Below are 24877 nucleotides of genomic sequence, written 5' to 3' on the forward strand. Positions count from 1 at the left end.
TCCGGTCATGGGGCCTGAACTCTGGGCCTGGGCACTGTCCCTTAGCTCTTCAGCTCAAGGCTAGCGCTCTACCACTTGAGCCACAGTGCCATTTCCGGCTTTTTTTCTTATTTGCTTATGTGGTGCTGAGGAATCAAACCCAGGGCCTCATGCATGCAAGGCAAGCACTCTACTACTGAGCCACCTTCCCAGCCCCTGAGTTCGTTAGTTCTATTTCATCAATATCCAGTGCAGCTGGTTGACCCTTCTATTGTATATTTTCCCATTTCCCTCTGATTCTATGTCCTCCTCCTAGCTTTCCTCAGATATATATGTGCGGTCAGGAACATGGAGTCATTTAGAAATGATACAACAAATTGAGTGTGAGGTCCTTTGTTTCTTGAGTCCTGTTTTACTTTGTCATATCACCTTGCATTTTGGATAAACCACCCACATATCAGGGAGACCATGTGCCATTTGTCTATCTGCTCTGCTCTTGGCTTACCTCATTCAAAATGATTTTTTTCGGGCTTGGAAGGTGGCTCAGTGGTAGAGCACTTGTCTTGCATGCCTGAGGCCCTGGGTTTGATTCCTCAGCACCACATAAGCAAAAAGAAAAAAGCCAGAAGTGGCGCTGTGGCTCAAGTGGTAAAGTGCTAGCCTTGAGCTGAAGAGCTGAGGGACAGCGCCCAGGCCCAGAGTTCAGGCTCCATGACCAGACCCCCCAAAAAAATGATTTTTTCTAGTTGCATCCATTTCCCTGTGAATTCCATTATTTTGTACCTTTTTTGGGGGGGGCGGGGGGCGGTCGTGGGGCTTGAACTCTGGGCCTGGGCACTATCCCTGCGCTCTTCAGCTCAAGGTGAGCACTCTACACTTGAGCCACAGCTCTACTTCTGGTTTTCTATTGGTTTTTGGGGATAAGAGTCTCATGGACTTTGATTATGGTTTTGAACCATGATCCTCAGATCTCAGCCTCCTGCGTAGCTAGGATTACAGGCATGAGCCACCAGTGCCTGGCTCTTTGCCATTTTTATCTCTTCTGAGAAGTCTCTCTTTAGCTCCCTTGCCCATTTAATGATTGGTTAGATTTGGGTGGGATTAGTTTCTTGCGTTCCCTGTATATAATGGATATTAGGCCCTTATCTGAGATATTGCTGGTAAATATTTTTACTTATTTTTGTTTTTTTATTTTTTAAATATTTTTAAATATTAGTTGTGTGTCTTTCTAGTTTGGTAGCTATGTCTTTAGCTGTGCAGAAATTTTTTATTTTAAGGTAGTCCTGTTTGTCTAGTCTCTAATTTGTTGTGATCCTAGGACTCTTCAGGAAGTTCCTGCCTGTGCCTGTAAGTTCAAGTGCCTCTCCTACTCTGCCTGCAGTAGTTTCAGAATATCAGGTTTGATGTTAAGTTCTTTCATCCATTTTGAGTTGGTGTTAGTGCATGGTGACAGGCTAGGACCACTTTTGGTTTTCTGCCTGTGTCTGCCCAGTTTTCCCAGCACCAGTAGTTGAAGAGGCTATGCTTCTTCTACTTTTTGTCTTTGGCTCCTTTGTCAAGTATCAGCTGACTATTGGTATGTGATTTTACTCCTGGATCTTCTAATCTGTTCCATTAGTCTTCCGGTCTGTTTTGGGGGCCAATACCAAACTGTCTTTGTTATTATGGCTCCATAGTAGAGCTTGAAATCTGGTATCATGATTCCTCCCATGTTGTTTCTTTTGCCTAGAATTGCTTTGGCTTTTCTAGGTCTTTTGTTCCACATGAATTTTTGGATTGTTTTCTCTCTTTAAGTAAGGAACATCATTGGGATTTCTATGGGAATTGCATTGAATTTGTATATCATTTTTGGCAGTATGGCCATTTTCACTATATTAATTCTGCGTATCCAAGAATAGGGAAGGTCTTTCCATTTCTTGGTGTCCTCTTTGATTTCTTTCTTTAGGCTTTTATAGTTTTCACTAAATAGTTCCTTTACATCTTTGGTTAGGTTAGTTCCTAGACATTTTTTTTTTTGAGGTTATTGTGAATGGGGTTATTTACTTGATTTCCCTTTCTGCTTATACATTGTTGGTATACAGAAAGGCAACTGATTTTTGTGGGTTAATTTTGTATCCTGCTACTTTGCCGAAGTGGTTTATAAGCTCCAGGAGTTTGGGAGTGAAGTTTTTGGGATCGGTAAGGTATAATATGTCATCTGCAAATAGGGATAGTTTAATGTCTTCCTTTCCTATGCAGATCCCTTTAATGTCCTTTTCTTGCCTTATTGGTCTGGCTCAGCATTCAGAACTATATTGAAGAGGAGAGGGGAGACTGGGCATCTTTGCCTTGTTCCTGATTTTAGGAGAATTGATTGTAGTTTTTCCCCATTTATAGTATTGGCTGTTGGTCTGTCAAATATGGCTTTTATTGTTTTAAGGAATGTTCCTTCTATTCCTATTTTCTCCAATGCTTTTAACATGAATGGATGTTGTATTTTATCAAGAGCCTTTTCCATGTCAATGGAGATAATCTTGTGGTTCTTGGCCTTGGGTCTGTTGATGTAATGGATTACATCAATTGATTTACATATGTTAAACCATCCCTGCATCTCTAGGATGAAGCCTACTTGATCATAATGTATGATTTTTTTGATATGATACTGGATTCTGTTGACTAAAATTTTATTGAGGAGCTTTGCATCTGTGTTCCTCAAGGATTGGTCTGTAGTTCTCTTTTTTTGTTGGGTCTTTGCCTGATTTGGGGATGGGTGTGATATTGCTTCATAGAATGAATTTGGGATTGCTCCCTCTGTTTTTATTTCTTAGAAGGTCTAAAGGTCTTCTAGAATTCTGTAGGGAATCCATCTGTCTCTATCTCATTAATTTCAGATCCTTTTGGTTATCTTGCTCCATCTAGTAACTTTGGGTTCAATTTTTTCTTGCTTTTTTAGCAGTTTTAGTTGCATTATGAGATTATTTACTTGGTCTGTCTGTATTTCCTTGATGTGTGCACTGAGAGCAATAAATTTCCCCCTCAGGACTGCTTTTGCCGTGTCCCACAGGTTTCTTTATGATGTATATTCATTTTCATTGAATTGTAGGAATTTTTTAAATTTCTTGTTTAATTTCTTCTGTGACCCAGGTGTTGTTCAGAAGTATGCTGTTTAATTTCCATGTATGAGAGTAATTTTTACAGTATGCTTTGTTACTGAGAATTAGCTAGATTCCACTATGGTTGGATGGGATACAAGGGATTATGTCGATCCTCTTGTATTTATTTGAATTCTTTTTTAAACTATGATATGACCTATTTTGGAGAAAATTCATGAGCTGCTGAGAAGAATGTGCACTGGATTGTTGTTGGTTGGAAAACTCTATAGATGTCAGTTAAGTCCACTTGAGATATGGCATCATTTAATTCAGAGGCTTCTTTGCCAATCCTCTGGTTGGTAGACCTGTTCTTTGGTGAGAGCTGAGTATTAAAGTCTCCTAGCATTGTATTTGAATCTTTTTTTTTCTGTAAGTCAGAGAGTATTTGCTTAATGTATTTGGGTGCAACAGTGTTTAGAGAGTATAAACTGATAATGGTGATATCCTCTTCTTGGACTGTTCCCTGTATTAATATGTAGTATCCTTTTTGTATTGATTTTAATGAAAAGTTCATTTTGTCAGATATCAGGATGGCGACTCCTGCCTTCTTGCTGGGAGCATTTGCATGGTAGATCTTGCTCCATCCCTTCACTTGGTTTATCTTTGGCTCTTGAAGACAACAAATGGATGGATCTTGTTTTCTGATCCAGCCTCTTTTGATTGGTGAATGGAATCCATTAATATTTATAGTTATTATAGAAAGGTGCATTGTGTTTCCTGTCATTTTCCTGCTTTCCTGTTTTTTTCCTTTCCTTTCCTCCTGTGCTTACTAAGTGGGTCTTCTAGTGATATCTGTCTGATGTAAATTACCCAATCTTGATTGTTTTCTTAAGATTCTAATCCCATTTTTAATATTCTTTGTATGCTGTCTTATTGTTTCTGAAGTCATTCAGTTTTTCTTTATTATTAAAAAATTTAGTTCCTCCATCAAATGTGAACACTAGCTTCACTGGATAATACCAGTCTGAGTTGGCAGTTATTGGTTCTCAGGGCTTGGATGGTACTATTTCAGGCTTTGCTTGCATTCAGTGTCTGTGTGGAAAGATCTACAGTGATACTGATTTTTCTCCACTGTAGTATAGCTCCTCCTTTGTTTTTGCCACATGCAAGATTGTTTCTTATTGTTCAGATCTAGTGATATTTGCTTTTTTTTAATTTGGCAATGGCAACTATCCCTTGGTGGTCCTGAGCAGAAGATTGTTTCCACCAAGCTTCCATATGTATCCTATATACATCTATACTCACTCTGGTAAACAAGCTCTTTTTCATCTTCCTATGGTATGGGCTTTTGTCTTTTCAAGGATACTTTTTATCTTCATTTTAACCTTATTTTTCTTCAATAAATACTGCTTGGGAACTCAGGAAGGAATGATTGTGAGTTTGTTCCCCGCAAGGATTCAAAGATAATATATATGTATATCAGTGTTCAAATACAAGTTAATGTAGGCCACACTTAAAGCCATTGAATTAAGGAAGGGAATATTGTTTATTCTAGAAAGTTAAAAATATCTTTTTTTTAGCTGGGCGCTGGTGGCTCACGCCTGTAATCCTAGCTACTCAGGAGGCTGAGATCTGAGGATCGCAGTTCAAAACCAGCCCAGGCAGGAAAGACTGTGAGATTCCTATCTCCAATAAACCACTAGAAAACCGGAAGTGGCGCTGTAGCTCAAGTGGTAGAGCACTCGCCTTGAGCTAAAGAACTGAGGGACAGCGCCCAAGCCCAGAGTTCAAGCCCCACGACCGACAAAAAAAAAAAAAATCTTTTTTTTTTTTTCCCGTTGGTTGTGGGCCTGAACGCTGGGCCTGGGCACTTTCCCCCAGCTCTTCAGCTCAAGGCGAGCGCTCTACCATTTGAGCCACATCACCACTTCTGGCTTTTTCTGCTTATGGGTTGCTGAGGAATCGAACCCAGGGCCTCATGCATGGGAGGCAAGCACTCTACCACTGAGCCACCTCCCAGCCCTCCTCCCCCCCAAAATCTTATATCTACTTAAATATATAAGTACATAAAATGAGAGCTTTGGTTAACTAAAATTATGAGGTCCAATTTACTGAGTATCATAAGCTCTTGATCCATTTTGAAGTGGAATGTCAATAGAAATAATTTAATTTGGAACACAGTCGAAGCACTCTAAAGGGCATATGGATACCTAAGACTGGTGAGAAGGGACTTAAAAAAAAAACCAAGTGGCGCTGTAGCTCAAGTGGTAGAGCACTCACCTTGAGCTGAAGAGCTGAAGGACAGCGCCTAGGACCAGAGTTCAAGCCCCATGGCCGACCAAAAAAAAAAAACAACCCAAAAAACAAGGAATGAAGGGGTTGAGAATTAGCTAAATGGTGGAATGCTTAATTAGCAAGTATGTAACCCTAAGTTGGGTCCACAGAAGCAACAGCATCAAAAATAGTTACAGTGTTGAGGTCATTTGAAACATGAACAAAGTATTTCTTTAGTATTGGTATAAAGTAACAGCATTAGCCTGGTACTGTTGATTCATGCCTATAATTCTAGCTGCTCAGGAGACTGAGATTTGAGGATCACAGTTTCAAGCCACCAAGCAGGAAAGTTCAGGGGACTCTTATTTCTAATTAACTACCAAAAAGATGGAAGTGGCTGAAATGGTAGAATACTAGTCTTGATGGAAAAAGCCCAGGACCTGAGTTCGATCTAAAATATTGGTATAGGGGCTGGGAGGTGGCTCAGTGGTAGAGTGCTTGCCTTGCATGCATGAGGCCCTCGGTTCAATTCCTCAGCACCACACAAGCAGAAAAAGCCGGAAGTGGGGCTGAGGCTCAAGTGGTAGAGCACTAGTCTACAGCTGAAGAACTGAGGGAAAGTGCCCAGGCCGAGTTCAGGCCCCATAACTGACAAAAAAAAAAAAAAGCAAAATATTGGTACAAAAAAAAAGAAAGAAAAAAGTAATAGCGTATCATGTTATAGGCCCATCAATTTTTTTTCTTTATTTTTGGTCATGGGGCTTGAACTCAGGGTCTAGGCACTGTCCTTGAGCCTCTTTGTGCTCAAGGCTAAGACTCTACACTTGAGCCACAGGGCCACTTCCAGCTTTTTCTGAGTAGTTTATTGGAGCTAAGAGTCTCACAAACTTTTCTGCCCCAGCTGGGTTCAAATTGGGATCCTCAGATCGCAGCCTTCTGAGTAGCTAGGATTATAGGCATGAACCACTGGCACCCAGCTTCCATCACTGTTTGTTTGTTTGTTTCCCAGTCGTAGGGCTTGAACTCAGGGCTTGGGCACTATCCTTGAGCTTCTTTTGCTAAAGGCTAGCACTCTACTACTTGAACCATAGTGCCCCTTCAGTCTTTTTCTTTTTATATAGTGCTGAAGAATTGACCCCAGGGTTTCATGCATGCTTGGCAAGCTATATCACTAAGCCACATTCCCAGCCCCTGTCAATGTTTTTTTTTTTTTGGGTCCGGTCGTGGGCCTGAACTCTGGGCCTGGGCGCTGTCCCTCAGCTCTTCAGCTCAAGGCTAGCGCTCTACCATTTAGCCACAAGCCACTTTCAGCTTTTTTCTTTTTGCTTATGTGGTGCTGAGGAATCGAACCCAGGGCCTCAGGCATGCAAGGCAAGCGCTCTACCACTGAGCTACCTTCCCTCAATGTTTTTTTTTTAATTGAATATAAAATATTTTCTTAGGGTTGGCAATTAGTTATTTAGAATAAAATATTTTTCCTCTGATTATTATTTACAATTGTTTTAAATGAGTATACTATGTTATTTACTACCAGTTAATTCTAGATAGTAAAGAAGTATCAAATGGCTAAGAATTTACTTTTGCTACATAAGTGCCTTTTTCTTGTTTCTTGCTAGTGCCGAAAACATTTGAAGAGTCGGAGATTAGTCTGTGCAAAACAACTTGGTGTGGATAGAATTGTAGATTTTCAATTTGGAAGTGATGAAGCTGCTTACCACTTAATCATTGAGCTCTATGATAGGGTAAGTTAAATTGAAGTTTACACCTTTTGTTTTGGGGTCTGCTTTCATTTTAGCCTATGTTTAAGACGTTTATCATATGTAGCACATATTATTTTCTTTGATGTTGCTCAGCCTTCCTTACCTCCACATTCTTCCCAACACTTGTCATTGTCTGCTCTTAATTCAGCAATCCTTTTTTCTTTTGAGACAGCAGCACAAATGTGCGCCATCATATATGGCAAGCAAAACTTTTCATATGGGTATTTTATGAGCATTATGTGATTAAGAAAAATAAAATACTCGCCAGGCATCTGTGGCTCACGGCTGTTATCCAGCTACTCAGGAGGCTGAAATCTGAGGAACATGGTTCAAAGCCAGCCCGTGCAGGAAACTCCGTGAGACTCTTATCTCCAATAAACCACTAGAAAACTGGAAGTGGTGCTGTGGCTTAAGTGGTAGAGCGCTGGCCTTGAGCTGAAGAGCACACCAACAGCACCTAAGCCCAGAGTTCAAGCTCCACAATCAACAAAAGAAAAAGAAAATACTCATAAACCTCATAAAATACTCATCAGAAGATGTAAAGACTCTTCCATAAGCATAATTTCTGTAAACTTTATTATTTTTAACTTTTTATTGCATAACTGTTTTATTAGTAAGACATAAGTAATTAGTAGTTATAGATAGCTATTATTTTAATCTTTATTATTAGAAAAAGTCTAGCAACCTGTTTTCTTCAGAGATAATTTTAGACTTATAAAAGAGTTGCAAAAATTATGGTTCTGTCTACCCTTTACCTAGGGTCTGTTAATGATAATACCGTACATGATATTTAGCAAAACTAATTAGTGTTAGTGCAGTCTATTAATTGAACAACAGGCTTTGCTCATAGTTCACCAGTGTTTCTTCATTTACATAGTTCTTCTGGTCTAATATACTTTATTGGCATTGGGGCCTTTCCATTTAAGGGTCTGAGCAGTAGTTATGTATACTGTCTAGGTTACAGAAGTCCAACTAGTGACAAAGTTGAGGTAGATATTAAAAGAAAATAATAAAAATAAATAATGTACTTTAGGGGTAGATTGGTGGATGCTTACAAAAAGATCTTGGAGACTGTTTTCCTTTCTATATACTAGGGTTTGATCTTTTGGCTTTCATTTCTAGAATTTTAAGGTGTGCTGTATCTACAGTTGATCAAGTCTTGAGGAAAGAATCTCACAAGTATCTGTGTACATTTTTAAGTGGTAGCTTTTTACTTCACTGAGCTATTTCATTAGGCTACTCATGAAGAGAAGACTCACTTCCCTTTATTTATTTATTTTTTTGGTCCAGTCGTGGGCCTGAACTCTGGACCTGGACGCTGTCCCTCAGCTCTTCAGCTCAAGGCTAGTGCTCTACCACTTGAGCCACAAGCCACTTCCGGCTTTTTTCTTTTTGCTTATGTGGTGCTGAGGAATCGAACCCAGGGCCTCAAGCATGCAAGGCAAGCACTCTACCACTGAGCCACCTTCCCAGCCCTCACTTCCCTTTATATAAAACTACCTTTATTGTTCTTGCCACATAATTATTGTTATTCAAAGGCAAATTGCAGGAAAAAATAAAGTTTCTTGCTTGGCTTCTGAAGTTTATGTTCTCTCTCTCTCTCTTTCATTTGTATCTCTATCTCTATCTTTTTTTTTTTTTTTGGTCGCTCGGGGGCTTGAACTCTGGGCCTGGGCACTGTCCCTCAGCTCTTCAGCTCAAGGTTAGCGCTCTACCACTTGAGCCACAGTGCCACTTCTGGTTTTCTGGTGGTTTATTGGAGATACAGACTTTCCTGCCTGGGCTGGTTTTGAACCATGATCCTCAGATCTCAGCTTCCAGAGTAACTAGGATTACAGGCGTGAGCCACTGGGACCTGGCTCTTTTTGTTCTAGTCCTGAAGCTTGAACTCAGGACCTGGCTGCTGTTCCTGAACTTTTTTACTCAAGGCTAGAGCTTTACCAATTGAGCCACAGCTTCACTTTAGACTTATTGGCTTGGTCTGGCTTAGAACTGTGATCCTCAGCTCTCAGCCTTCTGGGTAGCTAGGATTACAGGCATGAGCCACACAGGTGCCTGGCGCTTTTTTTTTTTTTTTTATGTGAGGCTTAAGCTCTTGCTGTATAGCCTAGATTGGCCTTAAACTCGATTGCCCTGTCTCTCGCTCTAGAGTTCTATGTGTGCCGCCTCACCAGCCTCTTGTTTCCCTTAAGCTAATCTTTGCAACCTACTTCATGTAAATAAGAGTAAGCTTAGTTGGTGGTCATTCAATGTTACTAGGTTACTGTGCTTCTGTTAGTATTTGTGCAGTATCATCAGAAAATGAGTTTGAAGTTGTTCTGGATTAATTCTGGACACCAGTGGTTCATGCCTTGTGATCATAGGTACTCAGGAGATGGAGATTGGGAAATCATGATTTGAGGCCAGCCTGAGACCAGCTCCACCCATCTCAATCAAAAGCTGGCTGCAGTGGTGTACACCTGCCATCCTAGCTATTTGCTGGTCCTAGACTAAAAGCAAGAAAAAAGTGCTGGAAATGTGGCTCAGGTGGTGCAGAGCCTGCATATCAGCAAACATAAGAGCCTGAATTCAAACCTCAGTACTGCTCTCCCTCCCTAAGAAAATGTACTGTAGATTCCTTCGCTGTTTGGAACTTGAGAGTCTTGAGAATTTGTTTATCCTATTTTGTAGTGTGTACCGAGGAAGTCTATGAAACATTGTTTTAGACATTTTTTGTAAAATTTATTTTGTAAACTGTAGGTTAAGAAACTGCATCATTTTTCAATTTTTTGAGACGTTTTAAGATTAATTTGGAAAAGCATTAAATTGTGTTTTACTCTATTACAGGGAAATATTATTCTTACAGATTATGAGTACCTAATTTTAAATATCCTAAGGTTTCGAACTGATGAGGCAGATGATGTAAAATTTGCTGTTCGTGAACGCTATCCAGTTGATCATGCTAGAGCTGCAGAACCTTTGCTTACTTTGGAAAGGTATCAACTCATTTCATCCTGTTGTAAAGGGTCAAAGAAGTCTTATTTCTGAATATGCAAAGCTCTCAGTGTATCGTTCAATAGAATCACCTGGAGGGCTTGTTAAAATATAGGTTGTCTCACATTTGTTAATTCCTAGTACAGGAAGCAGGAATTTGCATTGCTAGTCAGTTCTCAGGGAATGCTGATGATCTGCTGATAGGGACCACAGGAAGCCACAAGACCCCCATGTATTCTTCTTCAATGCTTTATTAAGCAATACTATTTTTGGTGTTCCCATATAGCATGAAGATTTACAAATGACATTTAACTTCTATATAAAAGTATCTCTGACATGATTTATATGAGCATACTGATGATGAACAGTATGACTTGGTTGAAAAAAATACTGATTTTTCTTTTGAAACCCTAGATTCAACTCTCAGGCTCCTATTCAGGAACCTTCAGTATTTTATTTGAATAAATTACTTCTATCATTCATTTTTTTTCTTACCTACAGAAAAAAAAATTAATGCAAGTTCCTAAGTTCAAACCCCAGTGCTATCAAAAGAAAAAAAAAAAAAAAGAAAAGCTGATTTCTGTTGTATTTCATGGTAGGTAATTAGGTAGGTAGGTTTAATTAGGTAGCCGATAAAGAGAATGCCAAGCAGTATTCAGGCAGGAAGAGAAGTTTCTTTTACCTAACTGCTAGCCCTTGCCTTGCATGGTGCAGACCACATGGCCGAAAGGGGCAGGTGAGGGGTGGGCAAGCTCTGGCCTGGGTTTAAGTAGGGAATGGGCAGGGAGAAGGTGCGGCCTGGTGAGGGAAGGTTCATATATGTATGACCTCAGGGCCTGGGACCCTCCCCCTGTTGTATGGGAGGCATGAGGGGGCGGGGCAGCCTAAGATGTGACCTGGGAGGAGGAGTAAGAGGAGGTGACTGCCCAGGTGTGTCAGTTACCTAGGTGACACAGGTACTGGGTGGAGACTTACCCAAGAGGAGGGAGGAGTCTGCTTCACCTTCTCAGGACAGCCCTTGCATCTCAGAGTATTGTAAAGAGTGGAGGCAGATGGAAGCACCGTGTGTGGGTGTAAGCACTGCTGTAAGGTTTACTGAACTTCTGGTGAGAAGTGTGTCTGTTTTGTTTCACAGATTGACTGAAGTAATAGCCAGGGCACCTAAGGGTGAACTACTGAAGAGAGTTCTTAACCCATTACTGCGTGAGTAATCCTACGTAGCAATGAAACGTTTGCAAGATAATGTGCTTTCAGGAATATATCTAAATCTTTTGTAGTTCTGGTAAAAAAAATTGAGCAAGGAATTTAATAAGAACTTTTTAATATGTAAGAGTTTATTTTCAAGGAGAGATTCTATTTTGTTTCGCAATGCTGAAAATAAAATCCAAGGCCTTGTGTATGCTAGGCAAGTGCACAATGGTCATTACCCTGAGAGAGAGATTACTGTTCCACATGTTTTCTTTTTTTTAGTTGATGGGCATCAGGACTTCTGGTATCTGCCAGGGCACCTTGACACCAAAAGCTTTTATACATGAGAAGATCATAATTTAACCCTACTTTAAGGAATTTAGAGCAGATAGGGGGCGGGCAGATAGTATTAATTACTGAGAATTAGGGAGTTATTCTTCCTTTATGAAATAAAAATACACTAAAAGGTTATCTTTATAATTATCCAGCTTTGTCCTCATGTGTATGTTTTCCTCTGGTGTTGGGGAATGAAACCAGGACCTTACACATGCTAGACAAGTGTTTCACAACTGAACTACATTCTCAATCTTACTTTATTTGTTTGCTTGTTTGTTGTTAGGAGACAGGGTCTTACTATGTAACCCAGGCTGGCCTCAAACATACAATCCTCTTGCTTCTGCCTCCCAAGTGCTGAAATGATAGGCATATATCATCATGCCCAGTTGACTGTTAATTTTTTTTGTTTGTTGTGGGGTTTGAACTCTATGCCTGGGCATTGAGGAGTTCTTCAGTTCAAGGCTAGCACTCTACCACTTAAGTCACAGCACCATTTCTGGCTTTTTCTGTTTATGTGGTGCTGAGGAATTGAACCCAGGGCCTCATGCATGAGAGGCAAGTATTTTACCACTGAGCCTGACTATTAATTTTTTTGAGGAACTTCCATTAGCACACAATAGCTATACTAATATGAATTCCCATCCAAAGTGTTTAAAGTTTCCCTCTGCATCCTTGCTATTCTTAGTTTTTTGATAATAGCCATTTTTACTGGAGTGAGGTAATATCTTAATGTAGTTTGATTTCCATATATTTGGTGAAGTTCCACATTTTTTCATGTATCCATTGGCCAGTTGTGTGTCTTTTTTTTTTTTTTTTTCCCCCTTGGGTCCGGTAGTGGGGCCTGAACTTTAGGCCTGGGCACTGTCCCTCAGCTCTTCAGCTCAAGGCTAGTGCTCTACCACTTGAGCCACAGCGCCACTTCCGGCTTTTTTTTTTCTGCTTATGTGGTGCTGAGGAATCGAACCCAGGGCCTCATGCATGCTCTACCACTGAGCCACCTTCCCAGCCCAGTTGTGTGTCTTTTGAGGAGTGTCTGTTTAGGTCTTTTGCTCATTTTTTAATTGAGAGGTTAGCCAATGTTTGGATTCCAAACCAACCTTGCATTCTAGGAATTAATCCCTTTTTTTTTGGGGGGGGGTCTGGTTGTGGGGCCTGAACTCTGGGCCTGGGCGCTGTTCCTCAGCTCTTCAGCTCAAGGCTAGCACTCTACCATTTGAGCCATAGCACCACTTCCAGCTTTTTTCTTTTTTGCTTATGTGGTGCTGAGGAATCGAACCCAGGGCCTCATGCGTGCAAGGCAAGTGCTCTACCACTGAGCCACCTTCCCAGCCCCAGAATTAATCCCTTATGGTCATTGTTTATCTTATTCTTGTATGTGACTGAGTGCCATTAAGTTCCTGTAATTTAAGTTTTTGTAATTTCAAGTTTTGTCATTACTTCGAATAGTTAATTACAATAAAATTTCAAGATATAAGTAAACTTGTTTTTTCACTGGCTGCTTTTATGAATAAAATCATTCATGTTGGGATCTAAATTTGTATTGTATTTTGAATGTTAAGTTTTATAGGAAAATACTAAAAATAATACATTCTGCTTTTATAGCCTATGGGTCAGCTCTCATTGAGCACTGTCTTATAGAAAATGGATTCTCTGGCAATGTCAAAGTGGATGAAAAACTTGAAAGTAAAGGTATGTTTCATGATTCAGGTTTTGTCCATTTTCATGTTTGCTTTACTTTTTTTTTTTTGAAAAAAAGTTTGCAGGTGGATAAGGATGGCTCACACCTGTAGTCTTAGCTACTCAAAAGGCTGAGATCTGAGGATTGTGGTTTGAAGCCAGAAATATCCATTAGGCTTTTATCTCCAATTAACTACCAAAAAAACATGAGTAGCTATGGCTCAAGTGAGAGATCACTACCCTTGAATTAAACAAAATACTCAGGGACAGTGCGTAGGTCAGGACTAGCACTTCCAACTCTCCCACCCACTCTGAAAAAAATTGTACTACTGAGAATCAAACTCGAGGCTTCACATATGGCAGGTAAGTACTATACCACTAAAAAGCACCCTATTTATTTTCTTTTAGAAAAAAGTGTAAATTATTTTTATTAAGTAAGAAGTGTATTCTAGACTTCCAAACATTTAGCCTGAGTATACTATGGATATATATGGGTATTCCTAGACTCTTGCTCTAGAGTAGAGATTTATCCTTAATAATAGGCAATTAAGTCTTTTGACTTACCTTGATAACCTTTCATGTTTAGAATGTTTTTCCTTTACATTTCCTATATATTTTTCCTGGTTATTGATCTTGGGACCATCAGTCTATTGAGGAGTACAGTAAAGTTCCTGAGAGTATGGAGGTGCTTCTACAGTAATATTAACTTATTTGAATTTCTGTAGTTCTGTGGTAGGGCTGTATGATTGCATTATGCATTTGTAATTACTTAGGAAACCTAATTTGACTGCCAGAGTAGGATGAATAATATGAAGAGAAAGTAAACGGAAAATGGAATTTTGGTATGACAAATTTTGACTTGTAGTAGATTGTTTGATAAAATATTTGAAAATTCATTCTTGATGCTTATATTTTGGATTTACATATCTTTTTTAAGGCTTAGGAATAATTTTCATTATCTAAGGTTTTTGTGTGAATTTAAAAATACAAACTTCATGTTTCAGTTTCTGAAATACACTAATTGTAATCTCTCCAAAATGACATCAGGTGTTGTGGTTGTGGTGTTTATTTTTATGAAGTGAATCTGATATTTGTCTGTTACAAAAGCATGTGGAACTGGGCTCTGGTGGCTCACGCCTATAATCCTAGCTACTCAGGAGGCTGAGATGTGAGGACCACTGTTCAAAGCCAACCTGGGCAGTAAAGTCCATGTGACTTCTATCCAATTAACCACCAGAAAACTGGAAGTGGCACTATGACTTAAGTGGTAGAGTGCTTACCTTGAGCTGAAGAGCTGAGGGACAGTGCCCAGGCCCAGAGTTCAAGCCCCACAACCAACCAAAAAATAAATAAATAATAGGAAAATGTCCAGGAAAACTCTGAAAATTAAGTTTATTACTACTTAATATAGCCTTTTTACAGATTATTTTTAGGAGGTTATAGTAATTAAAAGTGTTTGGAGAAGGAATGGGGGAATAAAGAATCCAGAAACAAGCCCAGAAAGATGTATAATGTAATATAAATATGTGTGTATAAATTCTGTGAATTTACTTTTTTGCATAGTTATTTAACAGTTTATCAACATTTTGTTCCTCTTCTTATTCCTTCATTAGATATTGAAAAAGTACTTGTTTGTCTGCAGAAAGCAGAGGACTATATGAAAACAACATTAAACTTTAGTGGAAAGGTAATACCATGTATACTTTATATTTTTTGGTTTTATGTATTTGGAGTTTCAGAAATTAACGTTCATTAAGGGGTCAGTATATGTCCATTTATTTTAATTTAGAAAATGGATGTGCTTATGTGATGTGCTCATCCCAGGGTACGGTTTCATTTTGTCTTGTTTTGTTTGGTGGTGCTGGAGACTAAACTCAGGGCTTTGAATATGCTAATTGTATACTCCACTACTGAACTATACTCCACCTCTTTTTCTGTTATTTTTAATTTTTGGTTTGTTTGGAATTATTTTTCATTCTATTATTTTTTTATGGAGAATACTTAGTCAAAGAGATAAGGATTAATTTTATTTGTTTATATTTAGATGTAGTTTTGTTATGAAGGCTGGCCTGAAATTCACAATTCTTCTTTGGAAGCCTCCTGAGTGCTGGGATTATGGTTTTATACCACAACATATGACTGAAAGATTTCTTCTTGAATTGGTTTTAGACATTGAGCACATATTGATTTATGAACACTGAGTGTTCACAATCAGAGGATAATATACAAACCCTCTCCTAGTAATACTTTTTGTTGTTGTTGTTGTTGGTCCCAGGGCTTGAACTCGGCCTGGGCGCTGTCTCTCAGCTCTTCACCTCAAGGCTAGCGCTCTACCACTTGAACTACAGTGCCACTTCCTATTTTCTGAGTGGTTTATTAGAGATAAGAGTCTCACCAACTTTTCCTGCCCGGGCTGGCTTTGAACCGTTATCCTCAGATCTCAGCCTCCTGAATAGCTAGGATTACAGGCATGAGCCACCGTCCAGCCCCTAGTGATATTTTTTAAATCATACTTATACTCTAGGAATGTTTTTTTTCTATTCAAAATACATCTTTATTTACAAAAAGTGAATAAAATTAGTATCAATCATAAAAGGTAAATTTTTGTTAATTATGAATAGAAATGGTTTTAATATTGGATTTTTGTAGGGATATATCATTCAGAAGAGAGAAATCAAGCCAAGCCTGGAAGTAAATAAACCAGTTGAAGACATACTCACGTAAGTATATAGGTGTGGGTCACTTTGCTTAGGATGTTTGGGGAGTTTTTTTTTTTTTTTTTTTGTGGGTCATGGGGCTTGACCTCTGGGCTTGGGTGCTGTCCCTGCACTCTTCAGCTCAAGGCTAGCGCTCTACTGCTTGAGCCATGGTGCCACTTCCGGTTTTCTAGTTGTTTATTGGAGATAAGAGTCTCATGGACTTTCCTGCTCAGGCTGGCTTTGAACCGTGATCCTCAGATCTGAGCCTCCTGAGTAGGATTACAGGCGTGAGCCACCAGCGCCCAGAACTTTGGATATTTATTAATGTTCTTGAGTGAATTAATAAATATGTCTTACAGGTATGAGGAGTTTCATCCATTCTTGTTTTCTCAACATTCACAATGTCCATATATAGAATTTGAATCATTTGACAAGGTGAGTTTTCTAGTTCAGTTTCTTGATCAGTTAACACGATAAGACTTTTATGAGTTAGTATCAGCTTAATGTCAGTATTTAATATCAATATCAGCTTGCTTTGATTGAAAAAACACTCTTGGCTTACAGTCACCATGAATCTGAGCATTAAAAATCAGTGTCACAAATACAGTTTTTAGAATAATTGAGGCAACTTTATTTGAAGATGAAAGACTAAAGATGACTTGAACTTTGATTCTTGGTAGTATTCTTACATACACACGCGCGCGCACACACACACACACGCACACTTGCTGGTAATTTGAATGAGTTCTCTGAATGCCATCAAGATAGAAAACAGACTAAAATTCTGGGTATGCAAATTGAAATAGAAGTTACACTTTATTTTTTTTACAGCTAGTTTTTTGTTTGTTTGTTTGTTTTAAATAAGGCCGTGGATGAATTCTATTCGAAGATAGAAGGTCAGAAAATTGATTTGAAAGCTTTACAACAGGTACAATATTATTTAACACACTTATGTTAAACCAGCTAGTCATAGAATAGTTTGGCGTGTAGAAGATGCTTTCATTTGGGAATGAGCTGCCTGTCAGAGAAGTAGCATAGGAAGTGGTACGGGGACCACTTGTCTTATAATAATGCCAGGGGAGGTTTCAGGGTTGAAAAGCATATCCTCATTTACTCCATCTATCAGATATTATCTAAAAGGAAAATGCAATGGAAAGATAAGTCCTTACATGATTTGTTATGTTTTATGCCCATCCTCGGGCTTCAACTCAGGGTCTGGGTGCTATCTCTGAGCTTTTTTTCCTCAAGGCTCATGTTTTATGAGTTGAGCCACACCTCCACTTTCAATTATTTGGTAGTAGTTAATTAGAGATAAGAGTGTTGCAGATTTTTCTACCCTGGCAGGCTTCAAACTATGATCCTGGAATCTCACCCTCCTAAGTAGCTAGGATTACAGGTGTGAGCCACTAGCACCCTGCTTTAGTCAGCATTCTTACAACTTGAATCATAGTCCTATTTTTATTTTGTTTCTTGTTGTTGTTGTTGTTGTTGTTATTGTTGTTTTGTGCTGGTCCTGGGGTTTTAACTCAGGACCTGGATGCTGTCCCTGAGCTTCTTTTGCTCAAAGCTAGTGTTCTACCACTAGCACCACTTCTAGCTTTTTCTGAGTTGTTTATTGGAGATTAGAGTCTCACGGACTTTTCTGCTCAGGCTAGCTTCGAACTGCAATCCTCAGATCTCAATCTCTTAAGTAAACTAGAATTGTAAGACATGAGCCACTAGCGCCAGCTTGTGGTGCTATTTTAGTTGGTTAAAAAATATATCTGTGTGGGTGCAGTGGTTCATGCCTATAGGCCTAGCTACTGGGAAGTCAAAGTTTGAGGGGTTCGTAATTTGAAGCCAGTCACCAGAAATTGATGAGGTCTTCTCAACCAATAAAAGTTGGCTATAATGGTTCATGCCTCCTAAATAGAAGGATCATAATCCAAGCTTGCTTGAGGATTAATTTAAGAATAAACTTGACCCAGGCACCGGTGGCTCATGCCTGTAATCCTAGCTACTCAGGAGGCTGAGATCTGAGGATCGTGGTTCAAAGCCAACCCAGCAGGAAAGTCCGTGAAACTCTTATCTCCAATAAACCACCAGAAAACTGGAAGTGGAACTGTAGCTCAAGTGGTAGAGCGCTAGCCTTGAGCTGAAGAGCTGAGGGACAGAGCTCGGCCCCAGGGTTCAAGCCCCACAACTGACCAAAAAAAAAAGAGTAAACATGATACCTTATTTAAAAAGTATAGCAAAAGGAGCTAGAGGCAGGGCTCAAGTTGTAGAGTACCCACCTAGCAAGTACAAGCAAGGCCTTGTGTTCAAATCCCAGTAATATTGTTAAAAACCAGTCCTCAAATCAATAACCTTAAAATGTTAATTGTATAGTATAAGAGGTCAAATAACTATCATGAACCGTTGTACTATTAGTCTAGGGGAGAATGCTCTGGAAATAATGCTAAGAAATAAAGTATGAAAATAAAAAGATATTTAATAATTTGTGCCTCTTAAGAATATATTCTGGACATGAGATGTAGTTTAGTAATAGAGTATTTTCTCCGGATGCTGGTGGCTCATGCCTGTAACCCTAGCTACTCAGGAGGCTGAGATCTGAGGATCACGGTTCAAAGCCAGCCCAGGCAGGAAAGTCCGTGAGACTCTTATCACCAATAAACCACTAGAAAACCGGAAGTGGTGCCGTGGCTCAAGCAGTAGAGTGTTCGCCTTGAGCTGAAGAACGCAGGGACAGTGCCCAAGCCCAGAGTTCAAGTCCCACGACTGACCAAAAAAAAAAAAAAGTAATAGAGTACTTTCTTATTGTGTGAAGCCTTGTATTTGACCTCTAGCAGTGCAATATTTATCTATCTATATATTTATTCTAGCAAACTTTACTTATGAGTGTTTGAATAATGCCAAGAAAATTAGTCTCCTATCTTACATATACTTAAACCTGTAATTGTAATATTTTCCTTTGTAGACATGGATGGTAAGTAGACAGGAAAGCTCATTTTGGAGTGTGAAGCATTTTCTAGTGAGTTAGATTGGAAGAGTGGATTGTGAGAAAACTTTAGATAGATGACAACATCCAGCCAGGTAAAGGGCACTGGGAGTAAGTCTTAGGAGTAAAGGAGAGAAAGTCCATGAGGTTGGAGAAATGTAATTTTTAAAACTCTTTTGTCACTAAAAGGAAAAGCAAGCCCTGAAGAAATTAGATAATGTTCGAAAGGATCATGAAAACCGATTAGAAGCTCTTCAACAGGCTCAGGTATTGTGTTTAGCTTTTTCAGATGCTTTTCCAAAAACTATAACTTAACTGGCATTATAGCAAATGTGTTTGGTTTGTTTCTGAAGGAAATAGACAAACTGAAAGGAGAGCTCATAGAAATGAATCTACAGATTGTTGACAGAGCCATTCAGGTAGTTCGAAGTGCTTTAGCAAACCAGATAGATTGGACAGAAATTGGAGTAATTGTAAAAGAAGCCCAAGCTCAAGGTGACCCTGTTGCAAATGCAATCAAAGAATTAAAACTACAAACAAATCATGTTACAATGCTGCTAAGGTAAGTTTGATTCTTCATTAAGCAGTTAGTGCTTGTGTCTGTTTTGTTATTTTATTGTTCACCATGTTTACATTAAAATTTTTTCTTTATATTTAGAAACATGCTCATGAAATAAGAATTTATACTAAAATAAATGAAGCTTTTAAGATACTGTAAGCCAATTATGTCATTGAGAAAATAATTGAAATAAAAAGTATGATTGACATTAGTGAAATACTATTGAATATTTTTAATAGAAATCCATACTTGTTGTCAGAGGAGGAAGATGATAATGTTGATGGAGACATCAGTGTTGAGACAAGTGAAACTGAGCCACCAAAAGGGAAAAAGAAAAAGCAAAAGAATAAACAGCTTCAGAAACTTCAGAAAAATAAGCCACTGCTTGTTGATGTTGATCTCAGCTTGTCAGCATATGCCAATGCCAAAAAGTAAGTCCATGTATATTATCTGCAGCCAATCAGTATAAAAGATCAGTGTTATGGATGTTAATATTTGCCTAGCATGCATAAGGCTCTTGGTTTGATTCTGGCACTGCAAAATTAATTAATAATATATAAGAATATATAAATAAAACAAATTCCTAAACTAAGTAAAGCCATTAATGTTACTTCCTAAATTTAAAAAGAATAAAAACAAAAAGAATAAGTATTTTAGCTGTATATAATTCTTTTGGTGAAAATTATTATTTTTTAAATGTTTAGCTAGGCTCCAGTGGCTCACACTGCAATCCTAGCTACTCTGGAGGCTGAGATCTGAGGATTGGGGTTTAAAGCCAGCCTGGGCAGGAGGTCTGTGAGACTATCTCCAGTAAACTACTCCCAAAAATGCTGCAAGTGCAGCTCTAGTTGAAGTGGTAGAGAACTAGCCTTGAGCAAAAGAAGCTCAGAAATAGCACCTGGGCCCTGAGGTCAAGCTTCATGACTGGCATGCACACATGTGTGTGTACGCACACACACAGTTTTAGTTTTGTGCATTATGCAACTTTGTTCTGTATGATTTGTGAGCCTGAAATTTGGAAATAAATGGAAAATTAAAGAAGAATGATTTTACTTAAAATTTAAGATATCTGTATATTTTTAGGTATTATGATCACAAGAGATATGCTGCTAAAAAAACACAAAAGACTGTTGAAGCTGCTGAGAAGGTATTTAGAATTTATTAGAGTGAATGTTAATTGGTGTTGGCTGTTTTAATTACCTAAATTATTTTTGTTTAAATAAGATTTTTTTAGTTCAGAAATATTTTTCAGATTTAATATTGCTTTAAATGTGTTTACTTCCAGTATTTATTTCTCTTCTAACCTGCTTTTCCCTGTTTACCCCTTTACTTCTTTGCTCAAATGTTGGAGGTAGCCTGAAGTTCCTTTTTTTCCCTTTATTTTACTTTTTTAAGTTTGAGACCTGGACTCAAACTTGGTACCTGACACTTTCACTCATTGGCTGGCATTCTACCAACTGAGCCATGTCTCCAGCCCCAGCCTTTAAAAAAAAAAGTCATATCCTATCTGTCAATAAATGTCTTGCTTTCTTAAAGTATAACTGGAATCAGGCAACATCTCATCATTTCCATTAGTTAGGCCCTCATTTCTGTGTTTACATGGCTGTAACTAGTCTCTTCCTGGATTGTTCTCCTGTCTGTTTTATACTATAGCTCACTGCCACATAGCAACTGTAGTGATGCTTTTAAATGAGAAACAAACTCCATTATTCTGTCCTCTCCTCAAAGGTCTTGCGGTTGCTTCCTATCAATTCAGAGTCTTCCCATGACCTGCCAGAGCCCCTGTCGTCTTTTCCCTCACATCTCATCACTGTGTTCCTCTTCCTATTAGCACACTGGGATCTTCAAACCATGGTGTGCTGCTGCCCTCTTAGGCCTTTGCACTTACTACTCTTCCTACCTGGATTGCTCCCCCTTCAAAATTTGTAGGTTTAAAGCTGGGCACCACCTCACATTTGTAATCCTAGCTATTCAGGCTGAGGTCTGAGGATGGCAGTTCAAAGCCAACTCAAACAGGAAAGTCTGTGAGTCTCTAAATTAACCACCAAAATCCCAGAAGTAGAGCTTTGGCTCAAGTGGTAGAGCACTACCCTGAGCAAAAGAAGGTCAGAGCAGGCATAAGTAGCTCACATCTGTAATCCTAGCTACTCAGGAGTCTGGGATCTGAGGATCATGATTGGGAGCCAGACTGGGCAGGAAAGTATCTATAGTCAGAAGAAAGTCAGAAGTAGCACTGTGGCTCCAAGTGGTAGAGTTCTAGCCTTGAATGAAAAAAAAAAGCCCAGGGACAGTGCCCAGGCCCTGAGTTCAAGCCTCACAACCAACAACAACCACCAAAAAAAGAAGCTGCAGTTCAGGCAGCATCCAGGTCCTGAGTTCAAATCCTAGGATTGCCACATGTGTACACGCATATATGTGCATGTGCGCACACACACAATTGGAAGGTTTGATCCCTCCATTCATCCATTAACATGTCCTCAATCTCTTTACTGTTTTTCTTTTTCTTCATCTTCTTTTGGGCTAATCTTGGGGCTTGAACTCTGAGCCTGGGCACTGTCCCTGAGTTTCTTTTGCTCAAGGCTAGCACTCTACCACTTGAGCCCCAGTGCCACTTCTGGCTTTTTCTGTTTATATGGTAATGAGGAATTGAAACCAGGGCTTCATGCATGCTAGGGAAGCACTCTACCACTAAGCCACATTCCCAGCCCTCTATTGAAGCATTTATTTGTTATTTCTCTAGGATGTATAGCGCATAAAAATAAGATCTTGTCTGTTTTGTTCTAGTTCATCCTAATTTCTGAAATATTGCCTGGAAGAGAATAGTCAAACTAAAGGCAAGGAGGGCATGGAAGGATATAATTGAATATGCAAAAAATAACAATGGTCAACCTAGAATAGTGTACCTCAGATTGAGGGAGAAATAAAAGCCTCCCATGAAAAACAAAAGCTAAAAGCAAAAGGAAATGTGACTATTAAAACAGCTCTACAGGGGCTGGAAAGGTGGCTCAATGGTATAGCGCTTGCCTTGTTTTAATGAGGCCCTGGGTTCAATTCCTCTGCACCATATAAGCAGAAAAAGCCGGAAGTGGCGCTGTGTAGAGCCAAGTGGTAGAGTACTAGCCTTGAGCTGAAGAGCTGAGGGACAGTGCCCAGGCCCAGAGTTCAGGTCCCACCACTGACAAAAAGAAGAAAAAATAAATAAACAGCCCTACAGAAGATACTTAGAGGAATTCTACCACAGAAGAAAATTAATATTATAATAATAAACTAATACTAAATGAGTAGCCTTCACTTGGCTCTCTGGCCTTTGTGCCAGTGTTATTTCATTTTCACTGCTCTTATCCCCTTCTGTCTACTCTTATCCTCTCCTCATCTCCTCTTTTCCCCTCTCAGTGATCTGGCTCTATATCCTAAACTGGCCCCAAATTTGTAATTCTACTTCTTTCTCCTGTATGCTGGGATTACAGGTGCGTATCACCATGCCCAGCTTCGATCTCATTTCTTGACTTTTTTGCTCTGTGATCCCTACTTGCTGGTCTTCCTTTCTGCTTATAATGTTTTTCTTATTCCTGTCCAATAACTTCATCAGTTCTTCAGACTTCTGATAAATGCTGTTTCCTCAGAGAGGCTATAACCCAGCATAAGCTTGGTTCCTTTGTTATACTTACTATACTCTCATCACTTTCTTAGAAGCACTTAGGATATGATAGATTTGGATGCTGGTATGCTTAGTAACTGTCTCTTTTCTAGACCTTGTGAAGTGGGAGTGAGAGCTTTGTTGTTCACTGTTCTGTCCCCAGTATCTAGCCTTAAACCTGCTACATGATAGGTCCCATCATCTGCTAAATTAACAGGCAGATTTTTTGGTTTTATTCCAGTACTGGGGCTTGAACTCAGGGCCTGAATGCCATACCTTAACTTTTGTGTTCAAGGATAGGACTTTACCACTTGAGCCACAGCTCTAGTTCTAGCTTTTTGATGGTTAATTGGAGATTACGAGTATCACAGGCTTTCCTGCCCATGCTACTTTTAAACTGTGTCCTCCGCATTCTAAGTAGCTAGGATTATTGACATGAGCCACTGGCGCTTGGCACCAGGCAGTTCTTAATTTTTTGATCTTGAGCAAATATTTGCATAAAGTAAATTTTTGTCTTCAATTTTTTTATATTTAAAGCAAAAATCTTTTATCCTTTGCTTTGAAATATGTATAATTTGTGTTGCCATTTTGTGACATGCTAAAAACTTTGTCTCATTATTTACTTTAGTGCTGTTTAAATGTATATTATGATTATTTTTAAATTCTTGTAAACAGGCATTCAAATCAGCAGAAAAAAAAACAAAGCAAACCTTAAAAGAAGTTCAAACAGTTACCTCTATTCAAAAAGCAAGAAAAGTATACTGGTAAGTGTTCTATAATTTCTATATTAAGCTTTTTTTTTTCTTGTGCCAGTCCTGGTCTTGAACTCAGAGCATGTGCACTGGAACTGTCTCTGAGCTTCTTTTGCTCAGTGCTAGTGTTCTACCACAGTACCACTTCTAGCTTTTTCTGAGTAGTTTATTGGAGATAAGAATCTCACGAACTTACCTTGCGTGGGCTGGCTTTGAATCATGAACCTCAGATCTCAGCCTTCTGAATAGCTAGGGTTACAGACATGAACCCGCAACGCTTGGCTTCTATTTCTGGATTTTTAGATGGTTAATTGGAGATCAGAGTCTCAGATACTTTTCTGCCTGGGCTGGCTTCGAACATGGATCCTTAGAACTTAGCCTCCTAAGTAATAACTAAGATTACATATGTGAGCCACTGGTGCCCAGTTTACATATTTAGTTTTTGTTTTTATCAGAATTATACATGCTCATTATTGAGAAAGTCAAGCATTTTTACAAAATTAGTCACTGAGCTTTATTTTATTTTATTTTATTTTGGCCTGTCCTAGGGCTTGAACTCTGGGCCTGGGTGCTGTCCTTGAGCTTCTTTTGCTCAAGGCAAGTGCTCTACCATGTGAGCCACAGTGCTACTGCCACCGGCTTTTTTGAGTAGTTTATTGGAGGTAAGAGTCTCACAGCCTGGGCTGGCTTCAAACTACAATCCTCAAATCTCAGCCTCCTGAGTAGCTAGGATTACAGGTGTGACCCCAGTGCCTGGCGTCACCTAGCATTTCTTCACCTCTGTTTCCATTGTCTCCCCTCCCAAGGTATCTAATTTTAGTTCTTTTAGATGATTCTAATGAGTTTCCTCAAATCTCTATACTGTGCTTCTGTTAGTTCTGCTTAATTTTTCTGTATTAGTCTATTATTGACTTTCCACTATGAGAGTTGAGAATTTCACTTGTGCTCTGTTACATAGTTATAGTTTTGTAAAGATTGATTTTCTGCATTAATGT

General features: G+C 39.1%; 1 protein-coding gene across 2 annotated transcripts in view; it reads left to right on the forward strand.

The window, feature by feature from the left end:
• Nemf (nuclear export mediator factor) overlaps window positions 1–24877 on the forward strand; it is a 51442-nt gene that overhangs the window by 3723 nt on the left and 22842 nt on the right. The window contains exons 4-16 of one of the 2 annotated variants that reach the window (XM_013012323.1): window positions 6941–7066; window positions 9911–10059; window positions 11193–11260; window positions 13184–13270; window positions 14872–14945; window positions 15908–15978; window positions 16317–16392; window positions 16823–16885; window positions 19124–19201; window positions 19288–19496; window positions 19733–19924; window positions 20577–20640; window positions 23806–23894. In XM_013012323.1, the coding sequence (XP_012867777.1) occupies window positions 6941–7066; window positions 9911–10059; window positions 11193–11260; window positions 13184–13270; window positions 14872–14945; window positions 15908–15978; window positions 16317–16392; window positions 16823–16885; window positions 19124–19201; window positions 19288–19496; window positions 19733–19924; window positions 20577–20640; window positions 23806–23894 (1346 nt within the window). Of the gene's footprint in view, window positions 1–6940; window positions 7067–9910; window positions 10060–11192; window positions 11261–13183; window positions 13271–14871; window positions 14946–15907; window positions 15979–16316; window positions 16393–16822; window positions 16886–19123; window positions 19202–19287; window positions 19497–19732; window positions 19925–20576; window positions 20641–23805; window positions 23895–24877 lie in introns of those variants that run through there. The other variant, XM_013012324.1, reaches the window with a different exon arrangement.

The sequence above is a fragment of the Dipodomys ordii genome, unplaced genomic scaffold (assembly GCF_000151885.1).
Source record: "Dipodomys ordii isolate 6190 unplaced genomic scaffold, Dord_2.0 Scaffold16, whole genome shotgun sequence".
Taxonomy (NCBI): Eukaryota; Metazoa; Chordata; class Mammalia; order Rodentia; family Heteromyidae; genus Dipodomys; species Dipodomys ordii.